Genomic DNA, 26,692 nt, shown 5'->3' on the forward strand with positions numbered 1-26,692 from the left:
AGTGGGGAGGGCATTTTCTTTGAACATGCCTGGCCCAGGTTCGAACCCCAGCATCCTATAAGATCTCTTAAGCACTGCCAGTAGTTACTGCCGAGCATCGCCAGGTGTGGCCCATCCCCCTCAAAAATAAAGAAGGCATCATATTAGTTACAGAGTCACTCAAAAGGCTATTTTGTGTGCACTATATGTCTTCAGAAAGCTTTCAAAAATTCTGTATCTTACAAAAAAATTTTATTTATTTTTTGCTTTATGGGTCACACCTGGCAATGCTCAGGGGTTACTTCTGGATCTACACTCAGGAATTACTCCTGGCGGTGACTCAGGGAACCATATGGGATGCTTAGGGATTGAACCCGGGTTGGCTGCGTGCAAAGCAAACGCCATACTCACTGTGCTATCGCTCCAGCCCCCACGAAAATTTTTTAAATGAGACAAAACATTCATGATCATAATGTAAGTAAATGTCTCACATTCAAAAATAAAAGTTAAATTTTATATTTTTCTTCCATCGTTGTGAGAGCATTACACTGCTTCATCATAGCAGTCCCCTGAAACTAGTGTTCTAATTAATAAAGCTCATTGCACAGGTGCACAAATTAAGGCAGAGAGCGGTTATGGTAGTCAGGACTGGAACTCAGCTCCAATGCCCTGGAGTCCATGCTAAGTTTCAGTACTATCAAAGGACTATTAGTCTTTGAAAACTGAGAATTAGACTAATACTCAAAAATTTGCTTTTATTAAATAGTTCGTCTCTTTTAAATAGTCATCTCTTTTCTGTCTCTAAAACTTTAAGAACTGATACCACTCATTCAAAAAATAAAAAATAAAAAAGTGACTAGGAAAGCGAAGTGGGAATTAAATCTTTGCGTTCAATTCTCAGCTCTGTTTCTGGATGTTTTCACTCACTTTTTACATCAACAAAGACAAGGAAAGTCTCTGTTTTGCTTAAATAACACTCCCCAGGATATTTGTGACTGAATGAGATCACTAAGAAAAAAAGCAGAAAGTACAAAATAAACCTGGCTGCCATGGTGACAAGAGAACCCATTACCAAGTCAAATAATCCGGGCAGCTTCAGTTCTCCAAGTTCCAAACCTCATTATAAATCTATTAGTTAGAACTTGAATCCAGATCATTCTGGCCAGCTGTGAGTTTGAAGAAACGCTTTATCCTGACAGTTCTGGATTTAGCCAGTGACCTTTCGGCACTCCTAGCCCAAGTTACCAAGACATTCCTGTTACACAGGGGTTTTTTTCTTTCCTCCCGCTTTCCAAGCCAGCCAGAAACTGGAGGACAGCAAGAAGGAAGGGACAGCACCCCCACACAAGGCTGGGCCTAGGAGTGGGGAGCCAGGAGCCAGCAGCCCCGAGAAGCCCAGACAGTGCATGCAAGCTCTGCACAAACAGCACCAAGGGCCAAGTCTGCTGCCTGGGATCACGCCTTCCCCATCTGCACTGAAGTTTCAGCTTCTTTCTAGATTTCCTGCTTCGATTTATCGATTGGACCACCCGTTCTCCTGAATCACCCTTTCTCAACTCTAAGAAAGCTCCTCAAAGCTCCGCGGCACCTTCTCTTGTGCCCCTTAAACCTTCAAGGGTTTAAAGATGCAAGACTGATGAGAAATATCTTTGAGGAGAAAATAACTACAAATACAACCCATAATTACACAAAGTCTTCAACGGCTTGTCAATTTCTTTGTGGAGAGGGAGAAAATGAAAGAGCCACAACATTAGACATCCTTTCACAAGAGAGAAAGTGTGTGTGGTGTGAACCTGTGAACAAAAAAAAGCTGAGAAAGCACTGTTCATAAATACCAACAGTGGGCAGAGGGGGCACGGCGGGTTTGGCCCTCTGACCCAGCACACTGCTTTGAGACCATTAGCAGAGTATATGGAGCTGAGAACTGAGTGGAAGAGAAAGGTCTGCAGCTGATTGTGAGTAAAAGGGAGAAGAAGAAAGGAAAATGCCCCAAATGGCAGAGTCAGAAAAGGAAGTGGTTTCTGATATCCATCTGCCAGGCAAGGACTTATTTATAAAATGCACTTGAGTTCCCCAGTGAATTCTGAAGTCTTTAAGAAACGAAAGTTGGAGCCTGTGTGTTCATCACATACCAAACTTGGGGGGGAATCCAAGGAGATTTGCTATTTCCTTAGGAGTGAAATAACGAAGTTTAAGCATCAACAATTTTGCTGTCTTTTCCTCTTGGGACAAACTGGTAAGGGATTTGTAGATCTCTTCAATCTGTAAGAAAAAATTCAAGATAACAGATGAAGTAGAGGGCAACTACATGTGTTCAGATAAGATTATGGATTGTATGATAGCATAAAAACTAAATATAGTCTCACATAAGACAAGGCAGCAAAAGGCACAGGGCAGAAGGTCTGTAATGAACTAGATAATGGACTTAGCTATGGCAGTGAAAATAAGCTACAATTTAATGTTCCACAGATCATAAAACTTTCAGTATATCTGTCATTTTGATCCCTCAAAAATTAAATTTTACAAACATAACAAGTGACACTAACATAAAAGATACAAATACAGTAAAAGATTTTTAAAAAGAAAGAAAATTTCATTGGTCAACTAATGAATGCTAACATGTAAATCAATAAAATGTTTACTGTTTAATATCAGTTTCATCAAATTAAGGTATTGTCTTAAAATCATAAAATATTTAGTAAAAAATATTTCTCACATATACATATAAAAATATCTGATAAGATTTTTATTCTGGGTATCTGTCACTGTCACTGTCCTCCCATTGTTCATCGATTTGCTCGAGCGGGCCCAGTAACATCTCCATTGTGACAATTGTTACTGTGTTTGACATATCAAATACACCCCGGGGAGCTTGCCAGGCTTTACCGTGCAGGCGAGATACTCTCGGTAGCTTGCCGGGTTCTCCGAGAGGGGCGGAGGAATCGAACTCGGGTCGGCCATGTTTGCCGCTTGTAAGGTAATACCTCTTATTAATAGTAAAATCAGTTTAAGTTGGTTTCAAGAAACGGTTTAAGTCAATATAAAAGAATATAATATTATGTCACTTCAAGGTCATTGGAAAACAATGTAGAACATAATAAAACAAGCCTATAGTCAACTATGATACCATGAAGAAGTACTTTTCTTAAAAACTCTCAATCAGGGGCTGGAGCATTAGCACAGCGGGCAGGGCGTCTGCCTTGCACTCGGCCAACCCGGATTCAATTCCCAGCATCCCATATGCTCCCCTGAGCACCGCCAGGCGTAATTCCTGAGTGTAAAACCAGGAGTAACCTCTGTGCATTGCCAGGTGTGACCAAAAAAGGGGGGGAAAACCTCTCAGTCAAATCTGGATGGCTCACTGACCTGTGGTACTTCACACCTGCAAACATCAGACCACTTGTTTGCAGCCCTTGACCTGCCCATGGCTATGCTACTACTGCCATGAAATGAAACCGTGCTTGACTACTTGCAATATTACCCATAAAGGTGCAGGAACTAAGAGAAAATGGAAAACATATATGGGGGAAATTTATGGAGAAATTACTTCAACCTAATAAAGAAGGATCCTAAATATAGCCTACCAGTTTTTCTTGAGTCAGAAAAATATTTAGTCAATGCACACACTCTCTCCCATTTGTAGGATTTTTTTAACAGCATTCTAAAAATAATGCTTTGAGGATTAAAATACTTAATGGAATACCTATACCTTATACAGTCATAAAATGCCTTAGTATTTTAAGCCCAAGATAAAACATTAACAGAGTCTTACTAGAAAATATTTTTCTCTACAGGCTAATTTTATAGTATGTGATCCAAAGCAAGATACCAATATTATGATTTCTACATGTGCTATGTTTTGATATGTGATTTATGTAATAAAAATATAAAAGGTGGGGGCTCAAGATTGTACAGCGGGCAGGGCACTAGCCTTCCATGTGGCTGATCTGGGTTCTATCCCCAGCACTTTATATGGTTCTCTAAGCCACACCAGTGGTGGTCCCCGAGCACAGAGCCAGGAGTAAGCCCTGAGCACCGCTAGGTGTGCAGCCCCAAGAATAAGACAGGAGTTAAAAAACATAAAGCATTTTTTGTACATAAATTCATATCCAGCATATATGAAAATGACTTATGCACCATATTCAAGTATTCTGTATATGAATGTGTAAAAAAATTATATTCTCAGTTGAACACATAAAATTATCTTAACGTCTCAAATTTTAGCTATTAAATATAATTGGATTGAAAAGAATTTTCAGATATTTCCTATTTTAAAGCACGCACAGTACCTGTACATCTTCTGCAGTTTGTAACACAGATCCTGTCCCTTCAACATATCGTCCATAACTGAAATATTAACACAAATGTTATGTAGCACTTCAGGTACTTTATGCTAACCTTTAAACGTATTCTTGAAAGACTAATCCATGTATAGTTAATTCTGAAATATTCTCAATAGCACATAAATAGGCTTCATAATTAAAAAATTACTACATGAAAGATAAATGATCATTCTATTTAAGCTTCTCACATCATGAAACGTGGCATGGTTTTTAAGCTGTATGAATATATTTTGAATTATGCATTACTGCGTGTCATTTCTTTGCACTGTCACTTTTTAATGCTCATGACTGAAAAGTAGACACAACTTTATACCTGAATACTACCTGAATACCATTCAGTATAGTGATCTTCCTACCATATTAAGCCAAATGTTAGGAAGGTAAGAATAAATTGCTTCTTTTTGAAAAAAATATTGCCAAAATCATCATTCACCTCATGACCTCCAAATCCTATTTTCTGGAACCATGAAAAGAAGATGAAAATATGCCTGCAACTTACTGCAACATTGTATATATTTTTTCATGTAAAAATAAGACCATTGTATAAAATACTGTATTAAAAGTATAACTCTATACAAGCATAGCATATTAGTAATATTTCTCTAAAACCATTTCCAAACTGGCTGTTGAACATATTGACTTTTTTTCTAATACATCAATTTAAAGATTAAGTCATGTCATTAAAAAATATTTTTCACATTGTCTTCTCACATATCATGTCTGTGGATGTTTACATTTTATCGATGTAGAACTAGGACTTTTATAGTCACACTCCTTTCATGCCATCTTATAATTACCGAGAACTTCAAGGTTGGTTTTTATTACAAAGCTGGTAAGTCATATTTTGTGAGAGTTCGAAACAGAATCTATCAAACTAGCCAAGAGGCCATAACTGAGACTTTTAAGAGTATGGAGTGCAATAAACTTGCTACCCTGGAAATACAAGCGCAAAGTGTGAAGAACTCAGAATGAGACTGGATGATTGTGTAAGGAACAGGGTGCCTTAAGCAAGAGAGCTAGACAACAGGTAAAGAAAGAAAGTTGTCATTTTCTCATACAAATGACATGGCAAATGTGGTTGAATGACTTTTAACTAAGCAGAGAGGGATTTTTTACAAAATTTCCTAGAAAGATCTATTTTCACTCTGATTTCTAGGTTTAAACCAGTTTGATGAAAAGCACATTTCAGAAACAACCCAGGGGAAGTTGTTAATGCTGATCAACAGGTAACCAGTAAAGTATATTTTGGTATACCTATAAACACAATATGCTATAAGAATAGAAAAGTTCTGCTTATATTCATATGCAACAATATCCAATTCTATACTGTGCAGTTATAAACAAAAGTCAAAGGATGAAAAAGCCCATATCATGAATCCATGAATAGAGTATCAATACTTGCATAAATATACATGGAGAATGTTTGTTTACTATTTACTAAAAGGGAGGAAAATACTGTGAGAACAAAATCTTCCTATCAAAAATACGTGGGTTATGTGAGAACACCTTCATATTAAATACAGCTGGAAGATTAGACAATAAATCAAAATAACTGGGTGTATGTAAGAAAGAAAACTGGATGGTCAAAAGACTGGAGTGGAAGGAAGCCCAATGTACTTAGTTCCTCCCAACATTGAACCACAAGCATTTCCAGCTTGTTTTTAAGCTGGGAAATGGGCCCCAACATGCTCTGAGGATTCCGTTTTACTTCTTCAAGCTAGGGAGATTGGTACCACACTCAGCACGCTCCAGACTCAAACCAGGGATGGAACTGTGTGGTGCCAGGGACCCAGACCTGTGGGCCTGGCAAGGAAAGCCTCTTACCCTAAACCATCTTGGCAGCCGCTTCTCTATATCAGAATTCCATTTTCTTCTGAGACGCTGAACATTAGAGCATAACATAAATGTTTGAGAGGTGATGAGCCATAGAAAGCAAGGTGTCAAAAATTCAGCCAAGGGGTGGGAGTGAGTATACAGTGGGTAGGGCACTTGCCTTGCACATGGCTGACCCGGGTTAGATTCCTGGTATCCCATCAGGTGCTCCTTGCACCACCAGGAGTAATTACTGAGTGCACAGCCAGGAATAAGCCCAGAGCATGGCCGATGTGGCCCCCTCCAAAGAAAAAAAACAAACGAATGAAAAATTGAGCCGACCAGGGTTCCATCGCAAAGACTGCACACAATTCCCCCAGCACTGCCAGCAGTGATACCTGGGTGCAAGGCCAGGAGTAAGCCCTGAGCAAAGCTGGGTGTGGCCCAAAAGCAAAAATAAAAACAAAGCTTTAAAAAATAAAAACGGAGCCATTTGCCATCTAGAAACTATGTTATCACCATGAGTTGTTATGGCCCTATGAAGGTCAGCAAACAAATGGCCCCATCTCCTGTGACACTGCTGTAGGCAGTGAACAGCACACAGGTTGCCCTGCCAGAAGGAATTCCCCTCATGCGTTCTGTCAGAACCCGAGCAGGCAACTGACAAAGGGTAGTAGAAAACCATTCTACTAGCAATATTTTATTACAAAAAAAAATTCTAGATTTAAAAAGAACTAATAGAAACAACAGTCATGCAAACCTGGCTGTTCGGGGTAAAGCATGACGAGTCTCTTTCAAACCTCACCCTTTGGTAAAGCATGTGGACCTTCTGCAGGTGGGCTTCACGATGTCCAGCAAAAGAGCGTATCGCAGCAAGGACTCGGGAGGCAGGAAGTAGGGAGTCATGTCAGCGTCCTCCTCAAGAAAACCCTCCAGCATCTGCACCGAGAGGTCATGGTCCTGCTGACGCTTCCGCTCCAGCTCTCCAGCAGTCTCCAGCTTAAAAAGAAAGGGCCCCTTTCCCGAAGGCTGAGTGCTGCTCTCAGAGTCCGGCATGGGCCCTGTGTCCTTTTCTTCAGTTTTCTCTTCTGCATCCATGGCAGATTTTTGTGGCTGCCGCTGCTCTGATTCAGTCTGAGGAAATTCCATCAATATCTGGCATTAAGCAAAAAATACATAAGTCATCCAAAATGCGATTAAAAATAAAACACTGAACACACCAGGAGAGTGTAACACAGCATGAGGCATATATATTTGTAATATTAGTCAGCACGATGCAAACCCTCCCTGCAACTCAGCCTTTACAGAGTTATCATTAAAAATACACAGTCAGGGGCCTAGAGATGCTAGCTCAGCAGAACTCATTTGTTCCAGTTTCTGCCTGTAAAGCCTTACACACACTCACACACACAAACACACACACACACACACACACACACAGAGAGAGGCAGAGACAGAGAGAGACAGAGAGACAAAGTCATATAAATTACGGTTTTCTTGCAACAAAAGCTGTTACAGATAGATATCATGTCCACAACAGATGATTCATTTCATGGAACCATCACTGTCTGTATGAATTAAAACATTCAGAAGGGTCAGGATGTAGTGCAGCACTATAGTACTTGCCCTCCATGTGTGAATCCTTGACTTTGCTGGCAACACGTACTCTCTCTCTCTCTCTCTCTCTCTCTCTCTCTCTCTCTCTCTCTCTCTCATTCTCTCACTCTCTTCAACATAGACACAGGAAGTAAGCTGAATATAGATAGTATTATATATAGGAAAGACTATTAGAAAGAATATCGGAAAGCAACAGTAAATTTTCCAGAAAATGCTTTGGCTCAGAGTTTACTCTATCCCTCATTAAAAAGCAAAACAAAACGACAAAACAGGAACATGCACTGTGACCTAATAAAACCCTAGAAATTAAAAAAATAAAAGAGCATTTTTTACTCGAAAGGGTTATCACTACTCCTGAGTGTCACAGGGAAAAAAATCGGTTGCAAAACGTGAGTAAAATCCTCAGGTAAAAAAAAATCGTTTTCAAGAATTTTTCAGGATCATTGTTTTTAGTTTCTTTAAATCAATGAACATTAGACAGAGCGGCATCTTGAACTACCGAGAAACCTCAATGAGCTTGGTCACTGTGTAGATATGGTCGATTGTACTGAATCCTTTTCAGAACCTGGCTTGCTCGCATGGTTGTCCTTCATCTAGTGTTCTGCCAATCCTATTCAGGATGACTCGAGTGAACAGCTTGTAGACGATGGACAACAGGCAGATTGGGTGATAGTTGCCAATGTCGTGGATGTCTCCTTTCTTATACAGTAGAACGGTCCTGCTGGTTTTCCACTGGGACAGAACCTTGCATTCAGACATGTTGTGTGTGATGAGCCAAACCAGTGTACTGATGAGTACTGATGGCAGATTCTTCAGGTGTTTGGGTCTGACCTTGTCTGGGCTGGGTGCTGTTCACTGCTTTGCCAACAAAATGGCATGTTGGATTCTGGAAGGGAGAACGTTGGGAACGACATATCCATACTGAGGAATTTAGGATGTGGGCAGAAGGACGTGGCTATCTAAGAGATCCGAGTAGAAGTGATAAATAATCTTCTCCATTGCCCTTCTGGAAGATGTGATAGGTCCATCAGGACATCGGGGGTCAGTCATCTTGGTCTTGTAGTTGGTAAAGAACAGGTGGGCGGTGCGAATGCTTTCCCCAGTTTTTGCCGCATCGGCCAGCACTGCTGCTCTTCTCTCTTTGAGGTCTTCCTTTATCGCTTCTCTGCACTGCTTTGCGAGCTCGGACATTACCTTGTGGTTGCCTGAGGCTTGTGCCAAGCCACGTTGGCAAATGAGCTCAAGAGTTTCCGAAGACAGGCATCTTTTTGTGGCTTTCTCTCTCTTGGAGTTCCTCACACAATGATGGAGGTGCTGAACCACTCAATCATATTCCTCGTAGATGTGGTCAACAACAGCATCTTCTGATGTTGCTGCAATAGTGCTAAAGAGCTCCCAGTTGGTGGTCGGTCTGGGAGTTCTCTTCTTAAACTTTGCAGCCCTTTCTTCCCACTCCATGAAGTAGAATTTTGCATGAAGGGGACAGTGGTCTGATCCCATTTGGAATTTTGGGACAACGATATCAGTCAGGCAAAACCGTCGATTGAATATGATGTGGTCTATTTCGTTGTGGAACCGTCCACCGGGAGACTCCCATGTCCAACATTTAGATTCGGCCTTCTGGAACTGTGAGTTACCATGGATGGTTTTGGTCGACATAATGAACTCAGATAGTCTCTCACCCTGTTCGTTCCATACTAGGCCATGGGTCCTTATGTGAAATTCTTTGGGCGATCTTCTCAGTCCTATCTTGGCAAGCACAATGATCTTGTAGAAAATGTGGTCTTCTTTATAGAACTTCTGTAGCTCCATATAGAATTCCTCAATTTCTCCTTCATTGTAGTTGGATGTTGGTGCCTAGATGACAAAGATAGAAACTGCCAGGAAAGAGCCACACCTTTTCAAGCGTAAGTGTCTGATTAGGGATGTTAGGAAATTGAATGAATCAATGCTCATAGCCAAGTTCATGTTGACGAGGACACCAACACCACCAATCCCTCTATCATAGCATGTTCTGAGGAACAGTTCTTCTCCAGCCTTTGATTCTGTCGAGAATGAAATGGTCGTTGAAGCCCTAGCCAAATAGAGCGTTCAAACTCAGTACATCAGGATCCTCCGTGAGCTGTATTACGGATTCACCACCAGGATCTCATCATTCTACAAGGAAGTGATCATCGACATAAAGAGAGGGGTTTGGCAGGGTGATACCATTTCACCAAAACTCTTCAGTGCCACCCTCAAGGACGTCATGCGATGGCTGGAATGGGGAGGAATGGGAGTGAAGATAGACGGTTGGCAACTATACCACCTCCGCTTCACTGATGACATCGTTCTAATACCACCAAACATTGGCCAAGCAGCACAAATGCTAGCTGATTTCGACCATGATTGTGGAAAGGTTGGACTGTAGCTGAATCTCACCAAGACAATGTTTATGAGAAACAGACTCAATCCTGACGTTCCATTTGCTCTCAACTGAATGAACATCTACAAATGCAACAGTTATATGTACCTAGGTTGAGAAGTCAACATGACGAATGACCTGGCACCTGAGTTGCACAGGAGGAAGAGAGTGACTTGGAATGCCTTCAAGAACGTCAAAGAAATAGCTAACAGGACGAAGAACCGTTACCGACTGGATCCCATGGGACATCAAAAGAACGCATGGGTGCCCACCTATGAGATGGTCAGACTTCTTCATCAAGACCCTGAACAAACGGTTTGAGACTCTTCATGTTCCTGTAGCAAGCAGATGCCATTGGGCTACACAAGCATGTGACAGGGACGAATGGAGATGTTACTGGCGCCCACTCAAGCAAATCGATGAGTAACGGGATATCAAGTGATCAAGTGATGTTTTCAACCATGTTTTGCATGTTTTTGGAAAGGAAAACCCCACTAACAGCATATGCTACAATACTGTGGGAGGCTGCTGCTAGCAGGAATTCAGCGCTCATGAACAAGAAGTGCTCCTGGGAGTTTCCTCGGAAGGGAGGGGACCAATACCTCCAGGGAAGAACCCCACAGGAGCTCAAGGGGGAGAAGACAACAGCTCACAATGTCCCTCTGAATCTCCCCGAAACCCAGCACCATTCCTGCAGGACTGAGGGAGTGCCCACCACCAGGAAAGGGTCCAAATATGGACCCATTCATGGCCAGTGGGACTGTGCCAACCTGGAGGGCATCCTCCTTCAACCATCCTCCAGACCACCAGGCGCCAGCGCTGGGCCCTGCTGCTCTCCTGTGAAGTGTCTCTTGATTAAGCCTCTTGCTTTGTCACTACACATGACTGCTTGGGAAACCCTGCCTCGGGAGTGTGAGGCAAAGAGCCCACCTTCAGGCATGGGAGGGGTCCCCCTCTTCCTACAGAACATTACCTATGCATAGAGAGCTTGAGGGCACCGCTAAAACTCTGCTGAGACCCAGCAACACTGACAGATGCACAGGAAACTGCCTACATTCACCCTGCCCATAGCAGGGAAGCACTTGATTCTGTCATATTACTAACCACTGCTGTCTATTTAATTAACTAAATAGCACTGATTCCTCCAGAACAACACCATGATATTAAAATTTTTTTTTTTTTTTTTGCGTTTTGAGTCACACCTGCCGATGCTCAGGGGTTACTCCTGGCTCTGCATTCAAGAATTACTCATGGCAGTGCTCAGGGGGACAAAAGGGATGCTGGGAATCAACCCTGGGTGGGTGGGCCACACGCAAGGCAAATGCCCTACCTGCTGTGCTATTACTTCATCCCCTTAAAATATTCTTTAGCCACTTTAAGATTGCACATTGAATTTTGGCAGTAGCAGTCTTCACATCTACTAAGGGAAAAAGGAAGATGCAAAACAGTAAAAACAGAAGGGATATTATAAAAGAGGGTGGAGGCTTCTTTTTTTTTTTCTTTTCTATTTTTACTTTTAAATAGTTTTTCTTCCAACGATGAAAGAACAGCTTTGGAATTATGATTTGTCTTACTACAGCACTAGAAGTGGCACTGGGGAGGCAGAAAGCCTTGGGGACAGGCCTGGGGCATGGCCCGCATTGCACAGTCTAAAGGACACCTCTGCATCTCCACTCCACTGGTCCTGAATCTAACAGGCTGCGTGTATCTGCAACAGAAGGATAACAGCAACAACAGTCATAATACCTGACCAGGAGCTTGGAAAGGCAACGGCTCAGACTGCAGCTTCGCAAGAAGGAAATAGCGGAGTCTGGAATTTGGAATGCCGAGCTACAAAGAGAGCAGGCAGTTAGTCACTACAAAGAACCCAGGGCGCTAGGTCACCACGGAGAATCTCGGAGACATACGGCAGGTGCACACTGAGCATCTGCCAAAGAAAATGCTGGTGGAGTTTGTAGAAAACTTCTTTGAAATCTTTTAAACTGCTTTTTGACTTTTATTTACTTTTAAACTGCTTTTTATTTTTATTTGAAAGAACTGAAGATTCAGTCCGATGAATGATAAGATTATAGTTCTTTTCTATTTCCCAGGTAACAAGTACTTAGATATCATTATATCAATTATTATCATGTAGTAATCATAAAAATTCAAGTAGAGTTATACTTACTACCTCATTTTTAAAAAGGAGAATTGATTCACTAAATTTTAGATATGAAATTTACAGAGTTTAAACATTTAATTTTTGATGTAAACAGCTCTCAAGTCAGAATTTAAAATATGGCTACAGATAAGAGACTTTGTATAATGACAAAAGAAAAATTAAACAGTGATACTTGTATAGCTAAGATCTACCAAATACCTTATCATCACCAGCTCCATTTATATCCACTATATCCAAAATATAGAAACAATGTTAACATTTTAATAGTATGTCTAAAATATGTAGTCAGAAATTTATCATATAGTTGTTTTCTACTTGGGGTTATTTTGAAGCATTACTAACTTACAGCATACCTAGTTTATAAATACCAAACACCACATATCTTTAACAAACACATTACCTTCTATCTTCTGAATGGAACAAAACCATATTCTCATGCATTAGAAAATATATTTCAAACAATAACTTTTTCCCATAAAATTATAAATACATCTATATGCCTGTAACTACCTTTTATAAAGAACTATGTGAAAATTAATTTCAGGATTCAGCAATAATATCACCCAATATACAATCTCTTTTATTGAATCAAACTTCCTCTAGGAAAATACACATGTAATAGTTTACAGTTCTGGTACCTACAGAGGTTGGAGATAACAGAAATTCTTGGTACTGAAAGCCACAATTTTCTATTGTTTGTATTAACAGGTCTCTGAAAAGACAAAAACCAAAAGAAAAAAGAAAATCTTTCCTCTATAGTAGAAACAGGGTTGTTATAGAAATACTAATGGAAAACTTCATTTTAAGATAAAATTATACCTCCACTCAAGCTGTCTAAAAAGAGTGACCTTAGATCTACATATTAAATTCAATACTTCTGATATATTTCTCAAAAAGAGGTATAAATAAATATTATAAATAAATGTTTATAAAAATAAATGTTATAAATAAATAAAGCTACCAGATAATTTATTCTAGCTGGTAGGGCTAGAACTGTCTATTCGCTGCTAACCAATCTGCTATGGGGATGCACTAACTCCATATCAGATCAGAGGAGGGGAACCCTGACGACAAGAACAGAAAAATGAAGGCCTCCTGTGCTTACTCTCTGGCTGGATCACTCCTGAAAGGGCCTTTCTTCCCTCCCAGTGTCGGCAGGCTAGGAGTATCTGTCAGCAGGATCGGTTCTACTAAAGCATTCCTATGTCTAAGGAAAAGGGCACTGGTTTAAGTCACTACAATTTTTTTAAGAGATATTCTTATTCTGAAAAGAAACCTCCAACATCAGAGCCAGTAAAAATCAGCCAAAGCTCATAGTGATACTTTAAATTATTACTTAGCATAAGTATTGATGAACAAAATGTACAACATGTGTGCCAGAATGGGCATGCTTGTTTTAAGACATTTATTTCGTAGAAGCTTCTACTACAAAATTTAAGATGGTTATAAGACAAATGCATATTTTTGTTTTTACCTTGTAGAAGATACTTCAAAACCTTTAACATTTTCTAAAAGAATATACTTCGGCAGTTTTTTTAACCTAAAACAGAAGTCATTTTCATTACTAAAAGAATAGATGTAGCAGTTAAAAAGAAAAATTGCTTTCTTAACTTTTTTATAAAAGAATATCATAAGATAAAGACTCATTTTACCATTTCCCTCCCACCCCCATAAATATGGTGCAACTAATAAAAGGATGGCTGGAAAACGCTGATTTCCCCTGAACTCTGTCTTTCAAACAATGTTTCACACAGAGAACACTGAACTGAACATTCTACAGATTCAGCAGTCACTGTCCTCCCTTTGTTCATCAATTTGCTCCAGTGGGCCCAATAACATTGTGAGACTTGTTACTGTGTTTGGCATATCGAATACGTCACGGGTAGCTTGCCAGGCTTTGCCATGCAGGTGAGATACTCTTGTAGCTTGCCGGGCTCTCCGAAAGGGGCGGAGGAATCGAACCTGGATTGACCACATGCGAGGCAAACGCCCTACCCGCTGTGCTATCGCTTCAGATTCAAAGATTTAAATTTAAGGTAAGCTCCAGAGAGAGAGAAGAGAAGCTAAGGCACTTGCCTTGCATGTGGCCAATCTGGTTCCATCCCTAGCACCACCACACAGGGTTTCCAAGCACCAGCAGGAGTGACCCCCGTGCACAGAGCCAGGAGTAAGCTCTCAGCACCACTGGGTGTGGCCCAGAGCCCAGACTCCCTGTCCGCCCCAGATAATAATACCAATTTAAGGTAGGCCTGAATAGAAAACTAAGGTTTTACCTTGGGAGAATATCTAAAAAGTATAAGAAACTCTTTGTCCTTGGATCAGTCACATCACCTTGCAGGCCAATTCTAGAGGAATTAAAAAAAAAGCATAAGTGATTCTATCAAAAATCATACCTACAGATCAATTTTAAAAAGTCAAAATTGATAAAAATTAAAATAAATTGGTCTCACATAGAAATAATACCATTTTGCTAAAGATACCAAAATTCCATTTAATTCAAAATAAAAAATATTGTCTATCTAATAAAGAAACTTAAAATTTTTTTTAAATGGGTCAATTAACTTTGTTGAGGCAAAGAATAACAACAAGCCTTTTAAAATAAAATAAATCACCCCCTCACAATCACTTGGTTTAGGAAACACACACACACACACACACACACACACATTGAAAACACCTTTTATTATTCTCCAAATGAGCCAATAAAAGTTAAGATGAATAAGCTATTTTTTTTGAAAAGTTAAACTGACAGTAGCTTGTAGCTTAATAAAAATTATTTAAAAAAGAAAATAAAAAATCCAAGCTCTAAAACTGCAGCTATAGAACTTCAAAGTGTCCATGTTCAAAACTATGGCATGGTTTGATTTAATGAGTCCTTTAGAAGTCTTCCTCCTTCACAGAGCAACATTTGGAATACGTACCTGGTGAATGGTTGGCAGGGTGGACTCATTAAAACCATATTGAAAGAGAATCTGTCAAACTCTTCTAGTGTAATGCCCTAGGAAATAAACATTTGGAGAAAATGCATCAAAACACGTATTGAATGGGGAAGAATAAAAATACTAGCAATTATAATTACGCATACCCAAAACTGTAAGATTACATAAGACAGTAATTCTCAAATCAATTTCAATTAAACTAACTTTCCAAAGCCACATTGTGAGGAAGAAGAGCAGTACATTAAAGCTAGGAAAAATGAAGTGAGGGGGCCTGAGAGATAGCACAGTGGGGAGGGCACTTGCCTTACAAGTAGCTGACCCAGGTTCGATCACCAGCATCCCATATGGCCCCTGGAGCACAGCCAGGAGTGATTCCTGAGTGCAGAGCCAGGAGTAAACCCTGAGCACCACCGGGTACAGCCCAAAAAGCAAAAGTAGAAAAAGAAAATGTAAGTGACTTCCTCCCAGCCCAGAGCCTTCTGAGGCAAAGCTGGAATGCGAGTTTCCTGGACCCACACTCCATACTCCAAGTCCAGTGCTGCTGGCCTTTCTGGAGTCAAACGCAGGCTTCATTTTCTGATCATTGATTCCTAGCATCAAATGTGAAAAAACTTTAAATGCCTCTCGATCCACTGCATTTTTGTATCAGACGTGAGTATGAAGCGGCCACCATCCCTTTGGGGCGAGTCTGTTAATAAATCACCGAACGAAGAAAAGTCTCGGTTTCTGGCCCCTACCATTATTGTATTATCTCACTGCTGTGTGCTGTCAAAACACTGCAAAAGACTGTGTGTAAGATTAATTGAAGTAACCCCTATTGTACTAAGAAGTTGAAAAGTGTGCTGGTTGGGTCCTATTTTGAACAGAAGTCAGAGAAATCTCCGTCCCAGCTAGCCAATTCCCATTCTGGCAGATGTTTCAGTCAGTAGATGACTGAAATTATTTATTTGACAAGCTGTTTTGAATTAAGAGTTAAGAATTAAGAGTTTGAATTAAGAGTTTGAATTAAGAGTTCAGCACACATGGATAATCAGATATGTAAAGCAACACAGCCAGAATCACCACCTTCCTGATTAGGACACACTTCCAAGTTCACAGAGAAGGGTTTTTTTCTGAGTTATATCACATCTGTGGTCTCCTGTGTAGTAAAATTTGGAATTATATGATTCATTACTTTAAAACCACATACTTGTGGGGCCAAAGACTTAGAACAGCAGATAGGATGCTTAACTGGCACACAAACACCCCAGGTTCAATCCCCAGTATCCATATGGTTCCCTGAACCCTGCCAGGAGGGACCCCTGAACAGAGGCAGTAAGCCCTGAGCAGAGGGCGTGACCCAAAATTCATATAAAACAAGCCACATAGTTTTAAGACAAGAAGTTTGTAAATCAAAATCAAGATTAAATATTGAGCAACTTCCTTGGGAACTTTCTGGAAGCCTGGGTAATAACAAAAACAGTTTGAAAAGAGCTCGTAAAACAACTAATTTCAGTCATCTACTGACTGAAGCTTCTGCCAGAAACCACCAGGCAGGGCAGTACAACCCGACACACATCACATTCAGCCAACTGGCTATCACAGGCCTGTTAAGATAAGTTGCTTATTTGGACAATCTTTCTCTCCATTTTGACTGCACAGGTATTACTCTAAAATATTATATGTTCCAGGTGACCACTGTGCTAAATGTATAAGGCCTTTATCTTTACAAGTGAAAAAGCTCATTTTATATGAGAATGGCTATGATGAGTAAAACTGATTGAAATGATTTTTCTTGTTCTAGGAAACAATATGCAACTACATAGATTAAATGGCATGTGACTTTGAAATGAGACAGAATGAGTGTTATTCTTTTATGAAATCACAAAAGGCTAATTTGATTACAAACATTCCACATATAAAAATAACATTTTCTTTCCAAAGCACTGTATAAATTCAACGCGATCCCTATTAAGATACCAATGACATTCTTCAAAGAAATGGAGCAAACACTCCTGAGATTTATTGGAACAATAAGCCCCCACGAATAGCTAAAGCAATTCTTGGGTAAAAAGAAAATGGGAGGAATCAACCTCCCTAACTTCAAACTCTACTACAAAGCAGTAATAATTAAAACAGCATGGTACTGGAACAAAGGCAGAGCTGTAGACCAATGGAACAGGGTTGAATATACTGACGTCCCACCCTCAAGCATACAAGCATCTAATCTTCGATAAGGGGGCAAAAAAAGTGAAGTGGAGCAAGGAAAGCCTCTTTAACAAATTGTGCTGTCAAAACTGGACAATTACATGCAAAAAAAGCCAGATCTCTGCCTAACACTATGTACAAAAGTAAGATCATAATGGATTAAAGACCTCAACATTAGACCGGAATCCATAAGGTATATTGAAGACAAAGTTGGCAAAACCCTCCATGACATTGAAGCTAATGGTATCAGATGTCACGCCACTGGCCAAGCAAGTGAAAACAGAGATAGACAAATGGGACTATCTTAAACTAAGAAGCTTCTGCACCTCCAGAGAAACAGTGACCAAAATACAAAGACAGTCTACAGAATGGGAAAGGATATTCAGCCAATACACATCTGACAAGGGGTTGATATCAAGGATATACAAGGTACTGGTTGAACTCCACAAGAAGAAAACATCCAACCCCATCAAAAAATGGGGAAATGAAATGAATAGAAACTTTCACAAGGAAGAAATCCGAATGGCTAAAAAGCACATGAGAAACTGCTCCACATCATCAATCATCAGGGAGATGCAGATCAAAACCACAATGAGATATCATTTCACACCACAGAGACTGGCCCATATCCACAAAAACAAAAGCAACTGGTGCTGGCGAGGACGTGGCAAGAAAGGGACCCTCCTTCACTGCTGGTGAGAATGCTGACTGGTTCAGCCCTTTTGGAAAACGGTATGGACGATTCTCAAAAAATTAGAAATTGAGCTCCCATTTGACCCAGCAATACCACTCCTGGGAATATATCCCAGAGAGGCAAAAAAGTACAGTCGAAGTGACATCTGCAATTGTTTGTTCATTGCAGCACTCTTTACAATAGCCAGAATCTGGAAAAAAACCTGAGTGCCCAAGAACAGATGACTGGTTAAAGAAACTTCGGTACATTTACACAGTGGAGTACTACGTAACTGTTAGAAAAGACTAAGTCATGAAATTTACATACAAGTGGTACTACATGGAAAGTATCATGTTAAGCGAAATAACTCAGAAAGAAAGGGATAGACATAGAAAGATTACATTCATCTGGGGAACATAAAGTAACAAAATAGGAGACTAACACACAAGAATGGCCAAGATTAGTACCAGGAATTTTACTCCATGGCTTGGAGGCCAACCACATATGCTAGGGGGAAAAGGAGCTCAGATAGAGAAAGGAACACCAAATAAAGGGTGTTGAGAGGATCCTCCCAGGATGGGAGAAGCATGCTGAAAGTAGACTATAGACCAAACATGATTGTCACCCATTGCCTCTTTTGCAAACCATAACACCCAATAAGAGAAAGACAACAAAAGGGAATGCCCTGCCACAGAGGCAGGGTGGGATGGGGGTGAGGGGGGTGTGAAGGATACTGGGATCTGTGGTGGTGGGAAATGGGCACGGGTGGAGGGATGGGTATTTGATCACTGTATAATTGAAACCCAAAAATTTGTAAGTCTACAACTGTACCTCATGATGTCTAATAAAAATTTAAAAAAAGGAAAGAAAAAAAACTGATGATACTGGAAAAAAAATAACATTTTCTTAAAAAAAAGATAAGTTACTTATTTGGGCTTTAGGCTTTAAGTGTGAGTTCTGGAGTCGGTCATCTTTTAAAGAATGTTGGCTATTTGTTCTCAGAGGCAATTAATTTCAAAGTAGCTTGACTCTTTGGATTTTTGTTTCTGACTTTCTTCTTTTTTTAATTTTATTTTTTGGTGGGGGGATGGGCGGGCGTTCAGCCATACCCGATGGCTCTGCGCTCAGAGTCACTCCTGGTAATGCTCTGGGGACTAAATACAGTGCCAGGGATCAAACCAGGGTAGGCCACATGCAAGGCTAGCACCTCACCCCTGTACTGTCTCTCCAGCCCTAATAAATAATTCCTATAATGATGAGAATCAGAATCATGTGGCTCCTAATGGGAAGAGAAAAGGGGGAAAAAAATGAAACTTCAATAGAAACAAGCCCAGCACTGAGATGATGGAATTAGCAATGATTTTATAAGTGATTATGCATATTAAAAATTATTTAAAGACCTAGAAAAGCACAAAAGCATGAGACAAATTAAAGACAGAAAAATAACAAATTTGGGAACTAGAGAGATCAGACATCGGGGCAGGCATTTGCCTTGCACATGGCCAACCCAGGTTCGGTCCCTAGCATTTCATATGGTTCCCTGAGCACCGCCAGGAATAATTCCTGAGGACAGAGTCAGGAGTAAATCTCTGAGCACTGCTAGGTGTGGCCCAAAAACCAAAAACCAAAAACAAAACCAACGCATTTCTAGAGATAAAAAATATCTAAGTGAAAAGTATACACTGAAAAAGTTGATATTCTGAAGATACAGCAATACAATTCATCCTCAAAATAAAGTACACAGAGAAACAGACTGAAAAGAAGGAATCTAAAATATGTATAATTTGGAGATAAGTAAAGATAAGGAATAGAGAAACCGTTTAAAGCTATAATGGTTTCTAAAACTACAAATGGCTTCCAAAACTACAAATAAGCACAAAAATCCAAGTGTTATCAAGTAAAATGTACAAAAGCACATTGAAACAAAATTCAAAAAAAGATAAATCTCAATTACAGCTACAGAAATAACTCAGTAAGACAAACAAAGATAAGAATTATTACAGACTTTTAGTCAGAACTGGGCTGGAACGATAGCACAGTGGGTAGGCCTTGCAAGCGGCCAACATGGCCAACCCAAGTTCGATTCCTCGGCCCCTCTCAGAGAGCCTGGCAAGCTACCAAGAGTATCTCGCCCGCACAGCAAAGCCTGGCAAGCTACCCATAATGTATTTGATATGCCAAACACAGTAACAATTGTCACAATGGAGACGTTACTGGGCCTACTCGAGCAAACTGATGAACAATGGGAGGACAGTGACAGTGACAGTGACAGTCAGAATTAAGAGTTTTCCTCCTCCCTTAACCAACAATAGTAAAAACTGGAAAAAAAAAATTAAGGACCCAAGAGACAGTACTGGGGTTAAGGCATTTTCCTGGCATGTAGCCAACCTGAGCACCATAATGCACAGTCCAACCCCCTCCCCAAAATTAATTCAAAGACTCTCAGGGAAATACCTTTCAAAAATGAATATAACCACAGATTTAATAATAATTACATTTCAAAGTGAAGACAAAATAGTTTTCTACTTAAAAAGTGTTGGTATAATGTCATCTGCCAAATGTCCGTGAAAAGAGATGTGAAAAAAAATAGGTGTTGAGTTAACGTGTAGTAGTCAAATACCTGAGAGGATGATGAAAATAAGAGTTTACTGGCAGGGGAGTGGAGCAGCAATAGCACAGCAGGTAGGGCGTTTTCCTTGAACTCGGCCAACCCAGGTTAGATTCCCAGCGTCCCATATGTTCCCCCAGCACTGGCAAGAGTAATTCCTGAGTGCAGGACCAGAAGTAACCCCTGTGCATCACTGGGTGTGACCCCTCCCCCCCGCAAAAAAAAAGTTTACTGGAAGGTGACACCCTTACGCTAAAGATGAAGCCTGCGTTCTCTCTTCAACATGACCCTCCTCCTCTTCCCTCACATCTCTCTAAACTTCTTTCATAAAAGCCTTTATATTTCACTGGAGGGAGGAAAAAAAATTCTTTAAAGTAAAGAATTTATCAAATTTCGTGTCCCAGACGCATTTAAAAGTCAAGCATATTGTTAGGTTTCAATCCTTTCTTGGAGGCCAAATATTTTCAATCATGCTCAGTCTGCCGGATACTTATCAAAGCAGTAATAGTGAGTACTCACTTCAATTGTCTTGGCCAGCAACTGTGTGTGAGGAAAATTGTACTTGTACACCTCGTTAGCAACAGTGTTCACGTCCACAGCCGCCACCACCTGTGCAGGGATACCGCTTTCTGCAAGGAACAGAACACCCAACATCAGCTCCCATCACCAATCTGTGCATGCGAGAGAGAAATCCCCACCTCCACGGCAGACTCCCATGGACAAAGACAGAGGTCAGGGAGTTGGACACCAAATTAAATATTTACACACTCAGGACTCTCTTTCCAGGACATTTCAATGTTCAAAACAAAATGTAAATACTTCAGTCACTCTCTCTGATAATGTGCTTTCCTCCTCCCTTAAGCTATATTTGACCAGCTAAATAGAAAGTTTTCTTAAAATAAAACAAATGCAAAGGAAACAAAGTAACAAGAAATAACTGACTTGGAATTTAATGCAGATAAACTACAATTTGTTCCTTACCTCTAACATTAACAAAGAGCAAATTTCAATACTATTAAAAATGTTTTCAGGAAAATTTTGGTTATGTTTTAGGAGTGCTTTTTTTTTTCCTTAATTCATGTTATTAAGATACAACTCACATCCCACAAACTTCACTTAAGGTTTTAGAAAGCTTTTCAAGCAGATAAACAACCCATGAAGACAGAGACCTGCCTTCACTGCCGGGCTCTCTTGGTGCTGCAGAAACACATTTCTGAAATTCTTTCAGATACAGGAAATCTTGCCAGTCTTTATGAAAGGTCAACAAAATTGAACCATTTATGTGTTGTACCAGGTATACTATTCTTGTATCTTACACTTAGCACTTCTCAGCACTTCCCCGTAATACAAACCCAGTGGTATGCAGGACTTCCCAAATCAGGGAACAATGTTAGGAGTTTTAAAAGCAAAAGTAAAAGTACTTGAAACTTCTTTAGAAACTCTTTAGGAGAAACAAAAAAACCATGCATGATTATGTTATAGCTCAAAATAGCTATTTTCTGCCAATAGATTTGCTGTCAATAGCTCAAGGGGTGGGGGGTGGAGAGAGAGAGAGAGAGAGAGAGAGAGAGAGAGAGAGAGAAGAAAAGTCCCTGCCATAGAGGGGTGGCAGGTAGGAAACTGGGGACACTGTTGGTGGAAAATGTACACTGGTAAAGGGAAGGGTGTTAGAACATGGTGTGACTGAAACCTAATTATAGACAACTTTGTAACTGTATATCTCACTTAATTCAATTTAAAAAGGGGGGGGGGGAATAGCTCAAGTACCCTAAATATACAAATGGTAAAAGGTAAAGGTAAAGGCCCTCCCGTTGATCGTCGATTTGCTCAAGCAGGCCCAATAACATCTCCATTGGAGACTTTGTTGTTACTGTGTTTGGCATATCGAATACTCTCGGTAGCTTGCCGGGCTCTCCGAGAGGGGCGGAGGAATCGAACTCGGGTCGGCCATGTTGGCCGCTTGTAAGGTGAACGCCCTACCGCTGTGCTATCGCTCCAGCCCCAAATATACAAATAAGGGAAAGAAAAGAACAGAAAGAAAGAGAGAGAGGGAGAGAGAGGGGGAGAGAAAGGGAGAGAAAAGGGGAAAGAGAGAGGGAGGAGGAGAGAGGAGGGGGGAGAGAAAGAGAGGGAGGGGCATTAAGGCTCAGGTATTAGGACCTGGAAATAAAACGGAGTCCAAAACAGAAGGACAAGGAGAAGAGCCAGATGATCAGAAACAAGCATCAGCCACATATCTCACGGCCCAGCTGACGTGACGAGAAAGGAAGCACAGGCGCAGATGTCTCTGAGACATCAAGCTCTAAGCCAACAGTCCCCACAGACACCCTGGGGACTCAGTTCTCGCTGGCACCCTACTGCCATACTCCGTCATCGGAAATTTGGGGACATAGGTGGCATCAAACATTGCTGCTCCCTGTTGAATTTTAATTCAACTGTACCTTGTCTTACAATAAAACTGATTTTTTTTTTTATAAATTACATCTTGGGGGAAGGGATTATTTGGGTAATGCCGGCGGTGCTCAGGGTTACTCCTGGTGAGGCTCAGGGGACCCAACCATAATGGTGCTGGGGACAAACCAGAGTCAGACATGCACAAGGTGCTTAAGTACCTAAACCCCTATACTACCTCGCATCTCTATAGGCCCTAAACTCAAAGGCACCGGACACTGATCTTCAAATATTAATCACCAAGAAAAGCAATTAGTACATAAAGATCCCTTTGCAAAATCACATGCAAAGGGATAACTCAGATATCATGTGATAACTCAGGTGAAGAACCACGCTGGAGATCAGATCGAGCACAGGGCTGGGCCTCATCTCACACAGGCTGACTAAAGTTTGGCTTGATCCCCTGCACCCTGGCCGTGACCCCATCCCAGCACCTCTGGATGTGGCCCAAAACAAACAAACAAACAAGAAAACTAAGTAGTAACGACAAGTCAGAACCAAATGAGTCTCACTGAGTGATTTTTGCTGTTTTGCTTAAACAAAAGATGTCAGCATGATGTGATGTGCTAGCCCTGGCAGTAAACTGAGATTGTCTAGAATTGGTAAACATGACTTTTTTCCTTTTTCAGACTGGTTGGAAAACCACAGTGAGGGTAGAATCTGTACCATAATCGATAGCTAATTTTACATTCTGTTGTATGTGCAGGAAGACATAAAAACTGGCAAGCAGCAGCTGCCGAGAGAGTGCTTTGATAAGGCAATCTAAGAAATGATGAACTGAAAACTCTCTCAGGAAACCATGGATTTTTAAATTCAATCAACAAATGCACTCTTTCCATCAATGCTCATATGTTAAATGTTATAACATTAGGACCTGGCCTAAAAAATCATTTCCACAATGACAAAGGGATATACTAACCTATTAGTGATACTTGCATAACTTGCCTTTTTGATACAAAACTATCAGGGAATATAGCTATAATTTTATGTAAAAATATTTAAAGATAATTTTAATAAGCAAGTCTGTCAAATCTATCAAAATCCTAACTTGAGCACAAAACATAAGTATACAGTTGAAAATATCGATACTTTTTCATCCAGAGCCTCCAAAAATCACTGGTAAACTGCATGCACAGATTTTGAAAATGTTTCACCTAGAACATAAAAGTGAATATAATTCACCAGAATTGCCCCTCCATGAGCTCTTACACTGATCGCTCCAAGCAGTCTCTCCAACAGGAGAGAGAGGTGAGGAAAGGGAGCCATCAGTGTCCTTCCAGGGACCAGGGGGAAAGCTTGGATTATAGCTTTACTGGGGGTTATTCCTGTCATTTCAGTTATGATTCCAGGCCATTGCAAGGGACAGAGAAGGTGAGAAAAATGCAATACCAATATTCTTAAGGATGGTCAGGCTGGGAGAAAGATATTGCGGGGGGGAGGTGAAGGCTTCTGACTGGCACTCAGCCAATCCCATTCCATCAGCAGCATCACTTATGGTCCCCTAAGGACTTCCAGGCACTGGACCAAGAGTCTGTGAGCACCAGTCCTGAGCACCAGTGGGTATGGCCCCCAAATCATACATAAATAAGTAAACAAATAAATGGAGAGTCAGATCAGATCTACAAGACAAAGATGACAGAAATTACACTCCTGTCTATACGAAGACCAAACTACAGAAGACAATTTAGTCATATCTACAGACTTTATTTGTCAGAAATAGCACTGACGTGTATCATTTCAGCTTTCAAATACATTTTGTATAAGAATAGGCAAGACACACACCTCTTGAAGAGCATCCTTTTTCCCTCTTCTGATTACTCTTTCTGAGAGAGGTGCAGGGAAGACAAGCCAATTAGAAGCAGTGAAAAATGCTAGTTCACACTCGCCCGGCTTTCCCAACCAAGCAGAACCAAGTTTAATTGTTCATGCATAATCATTAAGGCAGAGTGGAAAATCAAATTTTTTAAAAATTCAAATACAGAATCAACTAGCCCACTCTGAATGGGAGTGGCTTATTTTTTTCCCTTCTCTGTCACTGAGTTTCTAACCGTATTTCAGGTAGGTGAGTAATGCTTCGAATTACTTCATTATACCTGTACTTGAGACATCTAACCAGGTATATTAACACTGACATCTAGTTGTGAAATGGGAAATCAACTGAAGACAGTCAAATCTCTTACCCTTTTATTCCAAGTGATAGCTCAAGGGGGAATGGAAATAACTAGCCGCCTGCCAGGATTCTGTCAATATTAGCAAGGTGCGTTTCTTTTATTTTAAAGATTCCTGCACAGGGTTAGTTCCTGAGAATTGGAACTGGAAGAAGCTTTTTGCTTCTCAATTAATCCAGTCACCATAACAGCCCTGATGCCATGCCACGTCTATACCTACTTTATGTGAGAAACATTATCTATTTTAGATGCTTCTATTCTTGATATGAGCCTAACCCTAACTGACACTTCCATTTGGATGTTGAGTGTGTGTGTGTGTGTGTGTGTGTGTGTGTTGTGCGTACACGTAATAAAAATTACTTTAGGTCTGTTACCTATTTATGGAGCACTGTCCTCCCGTTGTTCATCAATTTGCTCGAGTGGACCCAGTAACATCTCCATTGTGAGACTTGTTGTTACTGTGTTACCTATTTACATGGAAAATTTAATTCAATCAACATTTACTATTTGTGGCAATAGCCTCTCCCTGGGTAAATGAAGAGTCAATATTTATGGAGACTAGGAGATTTTCAAAACTAAACTCTCCTTGTTTCCCCCCCAGTGGACATGAATTCCACATTTATGATCAAAGGTGAACTTTTCCTGAAAGTTTCATTATGACCTTTTACCAAGGAATGACTTTCTTCATTACTTTATTTAAAAAGTAATCTGTAATCTGTATTTGTATCAGAGTTTGCTTGAGGAGAAAAGGCTTGGACCCAAGACTTGAGGAAATATAAAAAGTAGGGGAGTCCGGGAATACTTCAGCAGATGCACACCCACCTGGCCGGCAGGAAGCCACAAGCTCAATCCTCCACATATTAAGCACGATCCTGGTGGGATGGGGGTGCCGTAGCAGTACTGGGTCTCCAGCCCAGCATGGCTGCATGCAAATGCCCTCTCTGACAGTGTCTTTCCTGGCAACAGTTCCAGGTCTTCTCTGGGGGACTCTTACGTCCCTCAATTTTCTTTCAAAGTGGTTGAAACCCTGGAGACCAGACCCTAGTTCTTCTGAGATGGCTGTTAAGTGCCCGTGCCCATGAGACCTGCAAAGGTGGTTTCAGGATGATATTGACCCCACTGGCTCAAAATGAACAATCAGGAGAGTAAGAGAGAGCCTTTCCAGTTGTGGGGGTGAGGAAGTGAGGCTGATCTTTCTGAGTTTAACTGGAAAGATATAAGAATAGATCCTACTCTGTCTAGATGCAGTCGGAAAAGCCATACCAGAAAAAATGCCAAATAAGATAGAGAGGGGAAACTGTCTGCCATAGAGGCAGGTGGAGGGTTGGGAAGAAGGGGTGGGGTACACTG

The 26,692-nt window shown here is 40.6% G+C and overlaps 1 protein-coding gene across 2 annotated transcripts in view; it reads right to left on the bottom strand.

Moving 5' to 3' along the window:
- Positions 1-26,692, bottom strand: part of TRDMT1 (tRNA aspartic acid methyltransferase 1) — a 46,341-nt gene that overhangs the window by 3,219 nt on the left and 16,430 nt on the right. Inside the window, exons 2-10 of one of the 2 annotated variants that reach the window (XM_056114637.1) lie at positions 21,243-21,352; positions 15,238-15,314; positions 14,590-14,661; positions 13,791-13,856; positions 12,959-13,028; positions 11,902-11,985; positions 6,940-7,289; positions 4,269-4,326; positions 2,112-2,241 (exon numbers count right to left, since the gene is read on the bottom strand). In XM_056114637.1, coding sequence (XP_055970612.1) covers positions 2,112-2,241; positions 4,269-4,326; positions 6,940-7,289; positions 11,902-11,985; positions 12,959-13,028; positions 13,791-13,856; positions 14,590-14,661; positions 15,238-15,314; positions 21,243-21,352 — 1,017 coding nt within the window. The remainder of the gene's footprint in view (positions 1-2,111; positions 2,242-4,268; positions 4,327-6,939; positions 7,290-11,901; positions 11,986-12,958; positions 13,029-13,790; positions 13,857-14,589; positions 14,662-15,237; positions 15,315-21,242; positions 21,353-26,692) is intronic. The other variant, XM_056114638.1, reaches the window with a different exon arrangement.

This window comes from Sorex fumeus, unplaced genomic scaffold (genome assembly GCF_029834395.1).
Source record: "Sorex fumeus unplaced genomic scaffold, SorFum_2.1 ptg000026l, whole genome shotgun sequence".
Taxonomy (NCBI): domain Eukaryota; kingdom Metazoa; phylum Chordata; class Mammalia; order Eulipotyphla; family Soricidae; genus Sorex; species Sorex fumeus.